The 13,490-nt window shown below is 49.1% G+C and overlaps 4 protein-coding genes across 4 annotated transcripts; 2 read left to right on the top strand and 2 right to left on the bottom strand.

The window, feature by feature from the left end:
* Positions 1–2,007: 2,007 nt before the first annotated feature.
* EV420DRAFT_496901 (integral peroxisomal membrane peroxin-domain-containing protein) lies at positions 2,008–3,867 on the top strand. Its single transcript, XM_060482379.1, has 6 exons — positions 2,008–2,128; positions 2,181–2,643; positions 2,693–2,861; positions 2,913–3,401; positions 3,461–3,564; positions 3,618–3,867. Exons 2-6 carry the CDS (start codon positions 2,202–2,204, stop codon positions 3,737–3,739), a joined length of 1,326 nt encoding a protein of 441 aa, XP_060329797.1. The 5' UTR covers positions 2,008–2,128; positions 2,181–2,201; the 3' UTR covers positions 3,740–3,867.
* Positions 3,868–5,948: 2,081 nt separating this feature from the next.
* On the top strand, positions 5,949–8,702 carry EV420DRAFT_1688707 (uncharacterized protein; the record flags this gene model as incomplete). The annotated part of the gene is made up of 13 exons (XM_060479311.1): positions 5,949–6,504; positions 6,557–6,579; positions 6,631–6,923; positions 6,971–7,047; positions 7,102–7,190; positions 7,245–7,355; positions 7,409–7,453; positions 7,505–7,651; positions 7,702–7,838; positions 7,891–8,172; positions 8,229–8,306; positions 8,357–8,410; positions 8,469–8,702. The coding sequence occupies exons 1-13, from the start codon at positions 6,434–6,436 to the stop codon at positions 8,700–8,702; spliced, it is 1,641 nt and encodes a 546-aa protein (XP_060329796.1). The 5' UTR covers positions 5,949–6,433.
* Positions 8,703–8,818: 116 nt separating this feature from the next.
* On the bottom strand, positions 8,819–10,682 carry EV420DRAFT_496845 (Alpha/Beta hydrolase protein). The gene is made up of 6 exons (XM_060482378.1): positions 10,426–10,682; positions 10,306–10,374; positions 10,223–10,255; positions 9,988–10,172; positions 9,735–9,940; positions 8,819–9,589 (listed from the first exon to the last, which is right to left on the bottom strand). The coding sequence occupies exons 1-6, from the start codon at positions 10,602–10,604 to the stop codon at positions 8,936–8,938; spliced, it is 1,326 nt and encodes a 441-aa protein (XP_060329795.1). The 5' UTR covers positions 10,605–10,682; the 3' UTR covers positions 8,819–8,935.
* A 1,860-nt stretch (positions 10,683–12,542) lies between these two features.
* On the bottom strand, positions 12,543–13,284 carry EV420DRAFT_1643814 (uncharacterized protein; the record flags this gene model as incomplete). Its single annotated transcript, XM_060477559.1, has 4 exons — positions 12,543–12,644; positions 12,702–12,900; positions 12,957–13,162; positions 13,213–13,284. The coding sequence occupies 4 exons, from the start codon at positions 13,282–13,284 to the stop codon at positions 12,543–12,545; spliced, it is 579 nt and encodes a 192-aa protein (XP_060329794.1).
* Between the last annotated feature and the right edge of the window lie 206 nt (positions 13,285–13,490).

The following is a 13,490-nucleotide window of genomic DNA, read 5'->3' as shown; positions in this document are numbered from 1 at the left end:
TGAATTACTGGCAAGATGGCATCGGGCTTATAGTTGAGTTTCAACGCCTGTAAGTCAGGTAATCAGAGGCGAATGTTAGCCTAGCACTAGAACCTGGTGGGGTGTCCCTGGACGTCAGTTCCGTGATGTATTCCATTGCCAGCCCAGCGCGGTACATTTCCAGCTAGCGCAGACATGGGACAAAACTCACGATGCGAAGTTCTTGGTACCAAGCATTGGAAGATGCGTCCCGGAATCCCTCTGCTGTGGTTTGGGATACACGCGTTTTATCTTGTGGTGGCGCACGAACTGGATTTGAGAGTGCCTCGGCACGTTTGAGGATGTTTCCTCAAGTGCTTCTCTTGCCATAGTGGGGCCACGTTGCTGTAAGAAGGATATGTCGTCGTCGCCAGTCCAGGGTCCATAGTAGGCGGGACATTGGAAGAGAATCTAAAGTTCGTTCATTCGTGATGGAGTAAGATCTGGTAGCACGTGTCGCTGTTAGGGCATCTCGCGACGAAATAGTCATCTAGCTCCGAGGGCTGTCACCATTATTTTGAAGATAAACCCTCCCCCCAAAATAGGACATTGCGTCCCAACTCGTCTCCCGAGCGCGAGTTCCCGGGGTGGGGATTTGAAGGTCTGAGCGGGGGCTAGTGCAAAAGGATATCGCCGAACCCGAACTGTTGGCTTGGTTGAGGACAAAGACGGATTGAAGTCAGCATTGGCAAAAGGTTCAGCCTCTCGGGCCTTCGAGTGGAGGAGGGAGAGACGCTATGAACCGAAAAGGGCACAGATAGCATGAGTGATAGCGTGCTTCCGCAGAAAAACCGGTTTAACGGGCAAACCGCGCTTCCTTACAAGCAAGACGGGGTCCACAACCACGCAATTTTTTATAAATCCCACTCAAGAGCTGAAGCTGAGCACGTTGCGAGGAACAAAACCACACGGATGATCTCTCCGAAAACGAACCTCGATCAGTTAAAGCATAAATTCAAGCGGAGAAGAACGCTAGCTGTCGACCCGACGATTGCGCCGCATCCGTCCGAGTCGCATCCATTTCCCTTTCCTGGTCGCAGCCCCGCCAGTGTTAATCGTTGCTATACATCCAGACATCTACAAAAACAATCGGTAAAAGCGCACGTATTGCGAACGGCAAATACATACTCGAATCTCCGCCTTGTAGAGTCCACGTCGCATCTACATCCAATCTCCAATCCTCGGTTTACACAAAGTGCCACCCAGGTTCCAATGTAAATGTTAGATTACTGCTACACAGAGAGCCCCGATGAGAACCTAATCACAGATAAAAAGGGAAAAAGAAAAAGAACAAACCTGACAGATTCACTTAACCCCTCGTCCAGGCGCTTCTTTAAACTCTCCTTACTCCAACTCTTTCCCGTCTTCTTTTGCGCGTCCAAATAGCGCTCTTCTCAGAAATTTCGTCTAGTTCCGAGCCGGTCGACATTACTCTGAAGCTACAGGCGAGGTGAGCCCCAAAGGAATAGGACAGCGCACCCTAACTTGCCTTCTGTTTATATGAGGTCCTTGGGCGAGAATTGTAACGCCCGAGCAGTGACAATGGCTGAGGGTAGTGCAAAAGGGATATCGTTGAGTGCAAACTATCGTTCGCTGAACAAGGTTAATGATAAGCCGGCCACGGCCCATGTTTGACTGCATACGGTATGAGATCTGGGAAAGCATGTCTATGTTACTTACTCTGAAGGTATTGTAGTTGTGGCAGTCTCCTGAACGACCGTCTGGTACTAAGTGGTAATGATGCAGAATATGAGACATGTAAATGAAAGCTCATATCATGGAAAGATGGAGCTCTTTCGGTTGAATAAAACTTAAATAGCGAGAAGACTCGTATATAGCGATGGTGTATTGACATCAAGCGTGCGGAGATGTTGATAGAAAGCAGGTATTTGCCAGCACGTCGTCAGATGGAAGCCGTCCACGTTAGGAAGTCCGCCTTCTAAAACCAGTGTACCCCTGATAATCCTAACAATGACAAATACCGCGTCATCCCTTTTACGCTACCGCGGTCCGTTCCAACCTGACACCATCACCACCATTTTGCTCGTCAGACCTCAAGTTCAAGGCTTCAGGAATCTTCTAGCGTAGACGGGTTTATTATCATTATTCAGTGCGTCCCAAAGCTCCCTGCAACTCTTCATAAAAAGCTGATCTTACTACAGACTTCTTTATGACCTCATGACATGGAATCCATAGACTACATCGACATCCCGCCTTGGGCCACCCGAATCAAGTCTACACCCACCAAATCAAAGTCGGGTTCTCGTCATACTCCTTCACCAATCCGAACGTCACTGCCGCACCCCCAAACAGACACTCCCCATCCCCAACCAACCAGCATACTCTCACCTACAAATGCCGCGCTCAACTTCCTCCCTAACGTTCTCATGTCTTCCGTCCCTACGAATCCGCCCACGGAGAAACCAAAGAAACGGAAACCGGGCCAAACGCCTTTGTTGTCTATCAGGGACCCGTTGTCTCTGGCGATAATGTCGGCAAACTTTCGACGTTTCGTATCCAAGGTTGGGCCTGTGTTTTGGTTGCAGGATCGCGTGGAAGAGATTGTGATGTGGAGGAGAGGATGGAAGATGACTTCGACGTGGATAGCCGCGTACGCGTTTCTTTGTGCGTTATCCTTAGCTTGGTGTATTCCTTTCTGACAAATTTGCCTCAGGTTACTTTCCTCGGCTTCTTCTGCTTCTACCTCAAGTGGCTATCATAGCTGTTATCTTGGCTACATATAAATACACGTCGTCATCCTCTGATACATCGACTGTCCCAGTGGAAGACAGCGTAGCTTGGCAAGCCAACATACAAGCCATACAGAACCTCATGGGATTCTAGTCAGTCTTGCCCTCTTCCTCTTCTTCCCTTTATTCATGATCCTTTTGCAGCTCTGACGCTTACGATGCCGTCCACCCTCTGGTACTCAATCTAACCCACAGAACTCCCTTTACTCTTCCCCTCCTCACCCTCGTAACCCTGAGCCTCATACCCGGAGTCGTGCTCGTCTCACTGCCATCCCTCCCCATCCGCGCCATCTGCCTCTCCCTGGGAATAGTCCCCCTCGCGTTAACTAACCCCCACGTCCAATCATCCCTCCTCCTTCTGTTCCGCATCGACAGAAACCTCCGCTGGCTCCGATCCAAACTCGGATTAGACCCCAAACTTCCCCTAACAACTTTTGTCCAGCGATTGATCGACGACAACAACCTCGCAGACTCGTGTTGGACCGCAGAGATGCGCGAGGTGGAAATCTTTGAGAATGAGCGCCATTTGGACGCGCAGGGGGAGACGGAGAAGAGCTGGAGTAAGGAGAATCTGAAGAGTGATGAGCGGAGCGCGTGGACGAGGGGTCCGGATGGGTTAAGTGGGTCTGTTAGGTTCGTTTCGTTTCGTTTCTTTTATCTGTGATAATTTCTCATCGGGGTTCTCTGTGTAGCAGTAATTTAACATTTACATTGGAACCTGGGTGGTACTTTGTGCAAACCGAGGATTGGAGGCTGGATGTGGATGCGACCTGGACTCCGCAGGGCGGGGATTCGAGTATGTATCTGCCGTTTGCGGTGCATGCCTTTGTGCTGAATGGTTTTTTGTAGATGGATGGGTGTATACCAACGATTCTTGGCTGGATCCTCGGCCGAGTAACGCTGGCGGGGCTGCGACTAGGAAACGGAGATGGGTGCGGCAGATATGGTATAATCCTCCAGTCGACAACTAGCATGCTCCTTTACTTCTGTGACACGGATCTGCGCTTATAACAAGATGTCGTCCGTGTGACTATCGAGGTTTCTGTTCCGAGCAACTCTTAAGCGGGAGTTTCGAAAGATCCCGGCGAAGCGGGGCTCTGGTCCGCGCCTCGCTTGTAACGATGCGCAAATGAGACCATTGGCCGGAAACGTGCCCCACAAGTTTTGACGTGAGGCACGAACGGCTCAGTGCCTCACGTCAAAACTTGTGATAGGCTAAGTTAAGCCTAGAGAAGAACGAGCATTAATGCCCTTTGCCCAACGCGTGATCGCTCTTCCCCAATTGTTTGGCTAAGCGCTGTTTGCCAAGCAACGCGATCTCTTCGAGCTGTTCCGCGCTCGTGTATTTTCACTCGCTGCTGCTTCTTCCAAATCGCTTCGTCAGCCTTCCTCGCTCTCATTCTTTGACCCACCTACCTACTCCCTTCTGTGTTTGAGTTGTGCCTGGTTTGACGTGGCAGCTACTTTTCTCAGCTGTCCAGGTTCCAGGTATCCCGAACACCTGAGATTTCAGCTTCTACCACTACGCAAGTCTGAGCTTCCGGCTTCCTTTCCCCCCAGTACAACTTTTCGTTGCCGGTTCATCCTCCGCTCGACTAGCTCGTACCTCGAAGCTGTTTTCTCTCACCCCAAACCCAAGAAATCAACGATTTCTTGCCTCACTCTCTTACATTCTCGTGTCCTTTCTGTAGCTTAACTTGGCGCTGTCCTGGACTCGTAGTCCATCCCTCCTCTACTTGAAGGCAATGGTATCAACTTCTCCTGGATCTGTATGCCTTCAGACGGGCATGTGTGAGATGAGGACAAGACGATCTTTGATTCCGATGGTCGTCGTCCCGTCCCCCAGAAAGTGCATGTTTCAGTGTGAATGAGTGAATAGCACAACACGTCTTTGAGAAGGATAAGCTGGATATATGCGCGTTTGAAGGACGTAAGCGCGTACCATCCTCGGTGCCCTTCCCTTCTCTTCCGCTGGGATACTTTACGCCTCAACCCTGCCATACCCAACCCGCCGATGTGAACCGGCGACATCAGTTTAACGCTTTGCTCCCTCTACAGACCTAGCCTTCTTGAGTAAGATGTGGATTCATGCGCATACTATGGGAAGCAAGCAGGGCTCGGTGGCTGCGGCCTTCTCGACATGGTAAACATGGCCATCCATGAGACAATGCACTGGAAGGGACTCGAAAGTCCTTTCGGAAGAGTACTGTCAATAAGTACTTGGAAGGGTACTTTGGTCGGGCCTGAAAGCGGTAGATGATATAGTGGGCCATGACAGAGCGATTGAAGGAGGATGAGCAGCGCGAAGGTGATGGTATTAAAGGGAAAGAAGGAAGCCGGGATGTCGAGGGCATTTATATGCCGAGCAGGGTGCCGATCCTGTATCTAATGTCTCGCAGTTGGGCGTGGCCGCTCCATCTACAGCTGGATCTACTACACTTGTCGACGATTCTGGTAAGTGTGAAAGATGCCAATGATGAAGTAGTACTTACTGTGCTTTGGTTTCTCAAGCTCAATCATTGGGAGAACACGTTACGAAGTTAAAAGTCAATGATACTCGAGATGGAACACGGCATCGGGTCTCTATGAATTCTATATTCATAACGCGGCACACTCACGGCACGTCTATCTTGCAGAGCAGGCACCAGGGTGGCAAGACTGTTTGATCCAGAAGTGACATGAGGAGCACCCGGCTCAACAAGGATACAACACTTATGTGGTGTTCGTTATAGTTCGTAGGAGCAACACCAGAAGTGTACCTTACATGGTGACAGATGTGGTGTTGATGTTGGTATCGGCGCAAGGTCTCAGTAAGGAATGGCCGGGCTCACAACCCTGACATGGTGAGCGCTCGAATTAATAACGAAATGCATATGCATGACTTACCCATTCAACCTCAGGGAGGAATGTAAGGCCAAGTGCTATGAGCAATCCTCAAGTGCCTACCAACAGGATACACAACCTGAAGCGGCTTTTCAGTATGCGTGCCCAGCGTACTCCGAGTCCGAGTCGGGACTGCTACTCCAACATAAAATATGAGTTGAGGAGAGTTTCGAATTGGGATAGAGGATTCTAAGGTCAGTTCACGATAGCGCACGCATGAACTATTTTGGGCTTTAGTAGAAGTAAGACAGGTCAGCAGGTGGCTGCGGCTACTAGTGGGAGTGTCAATGGACAGCAATTGGTTAGTACTAGGCTGTTGGGAGCTAATAAATCAATTCGTTAGGTATTCTTGGATGGACTTTTGATAGACCGACCCCTGCAAGCGCCGAATGCTCCGGGAAGACATGGTTGGGGCGATAGAGCAACATTCTGGAGGGTCAATACAGTGGGACAGATTCCCATAATGCGAACATGTCGTGCACAAAGCGCGCGGTCGGTTCGAGGAGCTCTTTATTTTCAATCAGTCGATGAAGAAGGATTTCGGGAGGGCATGATCCCATCAGGGCAGGGTAGGTGCTGCGGATGGTATTGAGAAAGGATGTTTGGCACCCCGCACATGTGTCATGGGGGCACATAAATAGGACATGAATAACCTCCTCAACGTCGTCGTGACACATTCTGCTGAGTCTCCTCTAAAAGGACTGGACTGGAAGCGCCATGAATTGTGACGACCATCTCGCTAGGTGATATCCCGTTGGACGTGCCATTTTCTACAGTGAATAATGTCAATCGCGTCTGTTCCCAGATTTCCCACCTCAGGCAACCGCCGGCACTCAGGACCCTCTGCTCCATGGTAGGAAACACCCATCTTTTCTGCTCTTAGCCTCAAACTGACCTTGTTGAAGGCCCTGGGTGAATACTGAAGACGGTGCGTTATCTTCGCTGAAACTCGAACTTCGAATCTCTGACCCGTTTACAGAAGTCGACAACGAACAGCTCAGATCAGAGGCGCATCCCATTCCAGAGCTGTGTAGCCACGTCGACTGCAATGACTGTTGGAAAGGCTATCCTCAGTCACGTTTCCCGAACTGGACCCCTTTTCAAGTCAGACGTAGCCAGATACTTCACGCCATTGATAAAGTCAACCAGGACATTCCATACGTGATCTATCACATCGACGTTGACAACCGCGGCTATTTCATGGACTCAGGGAAGTATGAGGTTACAGAGCAAACGAAGGGTGACTTCTGGAAGCTTCTCATTCACCACCAGGTGTGTACCCTACTCTCGATCGCATGTTTCATCTAAAGGCCGATTAGAGGCCGATGGGCACGCGTGTCCGAGCGCTGTTCGTCGAAAACATGTCAGGTCCAGTGCTGCAAATGCTTGGCACAAAGTGCGCTCGGTTCCCATTCATTCAATCGCTTGACTGACTGGCGCGTATCTTGAGATACAATATAGAACCGTTCTTCTTCTCATCATTACTATCATGGATACCGTCTCGTTTCCAGGAAGAGGTTCAACCGGGAACGGGAGACCGTAAGCTCATCCACAGTTTATGCCGTTTTATACTTGCTCAGCGGTTATGGGCAGATATCACTATCACGTTAAGATTTTTCAAAACCATGGGTGCTGTCGTCGCAAGCGACCGTTCTTCAACACCTTCTACTACGCCGTCAACAACTAGCGAGGACTTTCTCGCCCGTGAGTATTATCCCCAGTGATTCGGTTGTTTTTTAAGCGACACTTTTGAGCAGGCGAGCAAGTCATTGATACCCAGGTCCCATTGGTCCTGCGGACCGGTGAGCATTCAATTAGCATGTCGTTCCTTAGTTCTTATCTGTCTTTCTCAGGCGATCGCTGCACCTTAGTATGCGATCTACTCGCAATTCATCTCATTCGAAACGTAGAAGGCAATACCCTCATATCATACCATGCCAATATGTCTGCCGGCACGGAAACGTCTACCCAATACCTTCATGAACGGATACTCTTTGCAGGTAATCTCTGAGACATAAGCATTCTCGGTCCTTGACTCACAGTTCAGAAGGTCAGAGCGTCTATTGGCAACGCATACTGCAAAGATCCTCCCAAGACCCTACATTTATCCTACTGATGTTCATTTGGCACGCCGTGTATTCTTGGGACGAGGCCTTTGAGGCTTTGTATACACATATTTGTTGGCTAGTACGTTATCTTCGTATTACTGTCCGGCTGCGGGTTCTCACCTCAGCATTAGGAAGGTCACGTCTTGGATCCTCATAGCGTCTTCCTTACGAACGAACTGCACAATCTACGTGCGCATCACCTACATTTTACTTCTTCATTGGAAGACCTAAGGAAGTCCGTTTTGTTCATACTCAATACTCCCAATCCGGCTATGGACAACCTACCCCAATGGGAAAGGGAGTTTAGTCGGATTCTGTTGCAGAAGGAATGTCAAAATCTGCTTTCAGAAGTCGACCGGCTAGAGATGAATCGACGCATGCAGGATGAACGAATCAAAAATTATATAAGCCTCGTAAGTAACGAGTATCTATCAGCATAGGTGCACTAGATAACCGGATTTGTTGCTAGGTGTTCATCACTGCCAATATCTATGATAACAAACATGCTAAAAAATTGACGGAGTCTGCGGCAAAGGACAGTGCAGTGGTATGTCTCATCCTTTGGTCGACTAGTCTGGATAACTTATGACCGTGAAGATGAAACAAATAGCCTTTCTCACCATGGTCTTTCTACCCTTTTCGTTTGTTGCCGTATGTGTTCTAGAATATGCCTGCACGTACACCACTGACCAACCCGACCCTGTTCCAGACCATTTTCGGAATGAACGTCGGGGAGTTCAACCCTGACAGCAAAGGGACTCTATTAAACTTCTTTGAGATAGCGGTTGCACTGACGTTGCTAACAATATGGGTCGTGATGGCTTTCATGACCAGACATCTCTTCATGTTTGAGACCACATTCTGGCTACGCTTTCTCTGGCCGTGGATGCTGCTTAAGCAGGCGTATCGGAACCGGAAGAGGGAGGGAGGGCCGAGGGTGTAATTGCACAAGATGCGGAAGATGAAAGTAGCTCATTACTGATGCCTAATGAGAGGTTCTGAGTGCTATGAAGAACCGGGACGTCAAGGGTATTAGTACGTTGGGGCAGCCGATCGTTGATCAACGCGTCATTTATCGAGGAAGATCGAGACCATGCCTACAATTTTAGCAAAGCTTTGGAAACAGCCTTGACTTGTTATCTATTGTTTATGAAGTTTATGCTATGTATCTAGGTGCTACAGTCCCTGTATCAATTCATTATCCGTAGTATCTTCCACCAATCCACCTCCATCAATAACTTTGCACCCAATATCGTCTCGTCCAGGCTCCTTGAAGAACCCATCCTCACTAACATACACTTCCTTCGTCTTCCGCTCCAACACCAAATCCTCTGCAACAAGCCTCAACCACTCAATCACCGGCTTAGTTACCCACCGCGTCACCCCCTCCTTACCCATCTCGAACCAGCCAAGATGTCCACCCCCGGGAGTAACAGCCAGCACAACACTCGGGTTATCCACGTCCACCGGGATCTTCTGCACAATCGGATCGTCTGCAGAGTTGAGAGCCAGCAGTGGTACGCGTACATCAGGTAACACATAATGACTTGAAGCCCATGTATAGTAGTGTGTCGCCGACGGGAATGGGAATACCGGTGGGGCTCCGCCTGCCTTGGACGTAAATTTGTCGTCGAATTGCTCTAGGGTGGGGGACTTTAATGCAAAGGCGGCGTGCATTGCCGCGGTGACGTAGTGTTCTGGTTGACGAGATAGAGATGCGGTATGCCGGGATAGAAGGCGAAGGAGATTGCTAGCCATGCCTTTGGAGTACACGTATTTGCCCCAAAGAGTGCTCTCCATGGCGTCATTGTTCTTTTTAAGGTCCCATGGCTGTAGTATCGCAAGTCAGAAGCGGGTATGAATTTGGTGACTGTTCAGCCCGGTCAAGGTGCATATAAGCTTTGTTCGGTACCATTAGTTCCGGACCTTTTGCACTTGAGCGAGCTGAACAGCCGCCACACAATGGTGGACTTACACAGGCTAATACACATGCAGCCGATAGACGACTGTGCTCCTTTTCTTCTGCGAGATACCTCACAATGACATTGGCACCCAAAGAAAATCCTAGACCCAATAGAGGTGCATTGGGGTACTGCTGAGAGATGTACAGAAGAGCCTGGCGCAGATCATCTGTGTAACCAGCGGAATAGAATTGATTGCTCGTCAACGGGATGCCAGCACCTAGAAGATATGAATAAATGGAAAAGCCAGATAGAAACAACACTCACATCCGCGAAAGTTGATAACAACTGCTCTGTATCCCAGTCCACCCTTCTCTACCGGTAGACACGCAGTCGCCAGGATAGTCCGGACATAGGATTCGTGGGAGCCACCGGTAAGACCATGCATGACAACGACAACAGGTGTATCGCCCTTGAACGAATCCTGATTTGGTGGCGTAGAGTCGAGTCCTCTGTCGACGCTTCAGCTTCTCAAGATGATGAAGACGACAACCATACTCACAGTGTACCACCATCAACAAGGCGCAGATACGTCCTACCAGTCGCGTCAGACACATTATAGCAACCAAGCTAAAGCCGACGCACCTCTTGTAAACGACATGATCTATGTTGCTAAAATCCCCAGTAACGCAGTATATAAGCTGCAGATGCCCACTAAACAGCCTATCAGTTCCGAAAAACAACATTGATAACCGGAAAACGCACTTTCGCAACCACCAAGCAGGCACAAACTCCCCAAAAGCCAACGTTGGACACCGCTCCTCAATAGCTTTCCGGAGATTACTCCGTACCGTCTCCTTCGTCTTGGTGCGTATCGTCACAGCCAGCGGCGACGAACCGTAGAATATCTTGGTTTTCCCGGTAGAGCTGAAGGCGGCACCCATTGGCACGAGGAGAAGAGAAGAGATTAGATGGCAACTCGGGGCCAACGCATCATGGTGTCGGAGCAGAAATTTTGCTGGGGCGGCGGTGGATCGGAGGCCGAGTAAGCATTTGGAAGCTGCCGGCTATAATAGATACCGAGCCGGAGTTGGGCTATCCTTTGACTTGCCTTTGACAGCATATATGTGCAAGGGCGTAAGGGTTCACTACTGTAATGCACCTACATTTTATGGATGTTGATTGTATCATGATGATGTACTGAAAAAAAACTTCACTCAAAGAAGGTGAGGAAACAACATTCTATTAAGCCTTTTGATTATGCAGCAATACGTGAGTAACATTACGTTTCACGAACCGAAGAAAGAAGTCTGACACGCTGACTTACCTACAAACGTACTGAGCGCTTGAACCTCCCACCCACTTAAAAATCTGACGTCTAACCTTTGCCAACAAGGTTGCGAGTTAAGTGCGTTTGAAGACTAACCAATAGGTAGGATAGGTCGTCAAACTAAATCTTCTCTAACGCATACAGGATGCAAATGCTTTCTCATCAAGGCCACGTCTACGGTATACCGAACTCTCCAGGTGTCCTCTTCGTCCGACTTTCGCAGCATAGCGTTCGTTCCATCTCTGTTGCTTGTGGACAAGCAGAGATTCCAAGACATGTCCATGACAGCGGCCCTCCTCTTCTCTGCGACAAGGATTCGGGAAAGAGTGCGATGACAGCGAGAGGCAAGAGCAAGGGGTTACGAGGATGTCAAATAATTACATCCACTCGATATTTTTTTCAAGGCCTGGTCGATCCGACCGACCGACCGCCGTGGGAATAGCATACCTAATGAAGGCATAACATGCGGTATTGGTAAGCACACTGCCACCCGGTTAGAAGCAGTTACCGGTAGTAACCGATCTCTCCCGTCTAGACGTTGCCGGAATCCCCAAATCCGCCTCATCAGCAAGCTGGCAGGACTATTCCTTCATCATCTCTATCACTGAGAAGATGCTTAACAGAATCACACAGCCAACATCCTCAGTGAGATCTTTATTCTTCATCAATTATTGCTTCCTCATGGCACTTTTGAGCTGATTAGTGCAGAAAAAAATTGATATAGAATTTTTTTTTAAGACCTCTCGAAGGCAACCGACCGACCGACCGGGTGTACCGGCTTGACGGTCCGGTAACCCCTTGGGCAAGAGAGCGGTCCGGACCCCCGACTCGGCTAACACATGATCAGGACGCGTCGCGTCTCCGGGCCGGTGGCTGCAACTAGTCGAATTTGACCTGCTTGCAGTCGGGGTGAGTCGCGACGCGTATTATATGTGCACGACCCTTCTTGATTTTTTTTTACTGCAGGCTGAAATCACTATCCAGTCCAACCCAGACTTAAGGGCCACCTAGCATAAGACTTCCCTAGCTTTCTTTTCAATTTCTTAATACTCTTCACTTGCTTATAGGAGATCGGATCTTAACTGACAAATTGTGCGATGTGGATCTCAAAGCTTCCGAATTATTTGTCAAACGCTACTAGCCTAACTTGGCACTCCGGGTAAGGACGGGGGTGAACGATAGCCACGGAAGAACAAGGATGCAGTGGACCTAAATTCCGGGTAAAATAGGGTATAGTCTACAGATGACTTCCAATAATAGAATGTAAAAAGGGGGTACACAATTGGACGAAGTGATAAGATGGCACCAATGGGCGTTTCAAGGCTCTGTCACATATTATCGCTATGAAGCGGTACCGATAAGTCATAGGCTATCAAAACACCATACCGATGTAGTCCTTTTTTCCATGCCGCGTTGATCTTCTTCCCAAGCCAATCAAACAGTGCGAATCATTGTCACCGGTTCATGTTCACGAGACTATTTCCTGCGGACATTAAGTATCATGATCGGCGATATGAGTGGTCGCCCACGGACAACATCGGGTATTGTGAGTTCAGTGACAATACATTTCCTCAACGTCTTCGGATTTACTCTGCGGCGGTTCGTAATCGAGGTATGGGATACAGTCCAATAAGACTGCTGAATCAAAAATAGTCTGTGTCACGAGCTATGAGTTTCCAGCCCGAGGTTAGACGTCAAGCTCAAAGCTTACCCATAGCCTGATGATGACATTGTTCAGGACCTTGAATTGTGACGCAAAGATGTTGTTCTTGGAGCGAGCATCCCACCGTTCGGCGGCGTCTAGGAGTTTAAGAACGCTCCCGAGCTTGGACCCGCTCTTCACCTTCTCATTCGCGTACGTTGAAGGTGACCGGGCGAACGTGTTGTTCATAAATATAGCCTGTCTGATTCTATCAAAGCGGTTGGTAATGAGAAGGTGAGTAAGACAGGTAGAAGGTATCAATACCTTTCGATTGTGCGCGCGAGTTCAAGGAGGGAATTGGTATCCAAAATACTCGACTCGAGAGCCGCCCAGATTCCGAAGACGGCCTCGTCGAGGAGTGTTGCGAGGTTATTCAAAGTAGGCGGCGCATCGCGTAGCAAGGAGAAATGGGACGTGAGGTCTTCTATGCAAGAGTGGATGTCCACTTTTGCGAGGGAAGATGCGGTTACCTACGCGAAAATTAATCAAGGAGCCAACTAGACAGAAAAATCGTTCTTACATATGGCAAGTATATGTTGTGAGTGCACAGAACATCCATCGTGTAGGAGGACAAGGAAGTAGGGAGGGACATAAATGAGGATGGAACTTGACGAAAGTAAAGGATCTCCTCCGCTCAACCTCCGAGCATTAATAGGTCGAAGCCATAAGCACACCTCTAAGGCGGGCCCGCGTTGATCCGCAAGCATGTTTCAGCCATTCGAGATATCCGCAGAATTATACTTCATCGAGATTCACGTTGGACAAATCTGCGGACAGCGTATCGTCAAAAGCATCCAT

Source organism: Desarmillaria tabescens, assembly GCF_030435595.1.
Source record: "Desarmillaria tabescens strain CCBAS 213 chromosome Unknown EV420scaffold_21, whole genome shotgun sequence".
Lineage (NCBI taxonomy): Eukaryota > Fungi > Basidiomycota > Agaricomycetes > Agaricales > Physalacriaceae > Desarmillaria > Desarmillaria tabescens.
Note: the sequence above shows the minus strand (reverse complement) of the source record. Positions and strands in the feature narration are given on the sequence as shown.

What these genes read in the sequence shown, in the direction of transcription:
- EV420DRAFT_496901 (XM_060482379.1), top strand. Translation starts at nt 2,202, where the DNA reads ATGGAATCCATAGACTACATCGACATCCCGCCTTGGGCCACCCGAATC. An exon ending in CAGAACCTCATGGGATTCTA is followed by an intron (nt 2,862 to 2,912) that starts GTCAGTCTTGCC and finishes ATCCTTTTGCAG; the next exon opens with CTCTGACGCTTACGATGCCG. An exon ending in GGGTTAAGTGGGTCTGTTAG is followed by an intron (nt 3,402 to 3,460) that starts GTTCGTTTCGTT and finishes TTCTCTGTGTAG; the next exon opens with CAGTAATTTAACATTTACAT.
- EV420DRAFT_496845 (XM_060482378.1), bottom strand. Translation starts at nt 10,604, where the DNA reads ATGGGTGCCGCCTTCAGCTCTACCGGGAAAACCAAGATATTCTACGGT. An exon ending in TGTTATCAACTTTCGCGGAT is followed by an intron (nt 9,941 to 9,987) that starts GTGAGTGTTGTT and finishes CATATCTTCTAG; the next exon opens with GTGCTGGCATCCCGTTGACG. An exon ending in CTGCATGTGTATTAGCCTGT is followed by an intron (nt 9,590 to 9,734) that starts GTAAGTCCACCA and finishes GCGATACTACAG; the next exon opens with CCATGGGACCTTAAAAAGAA.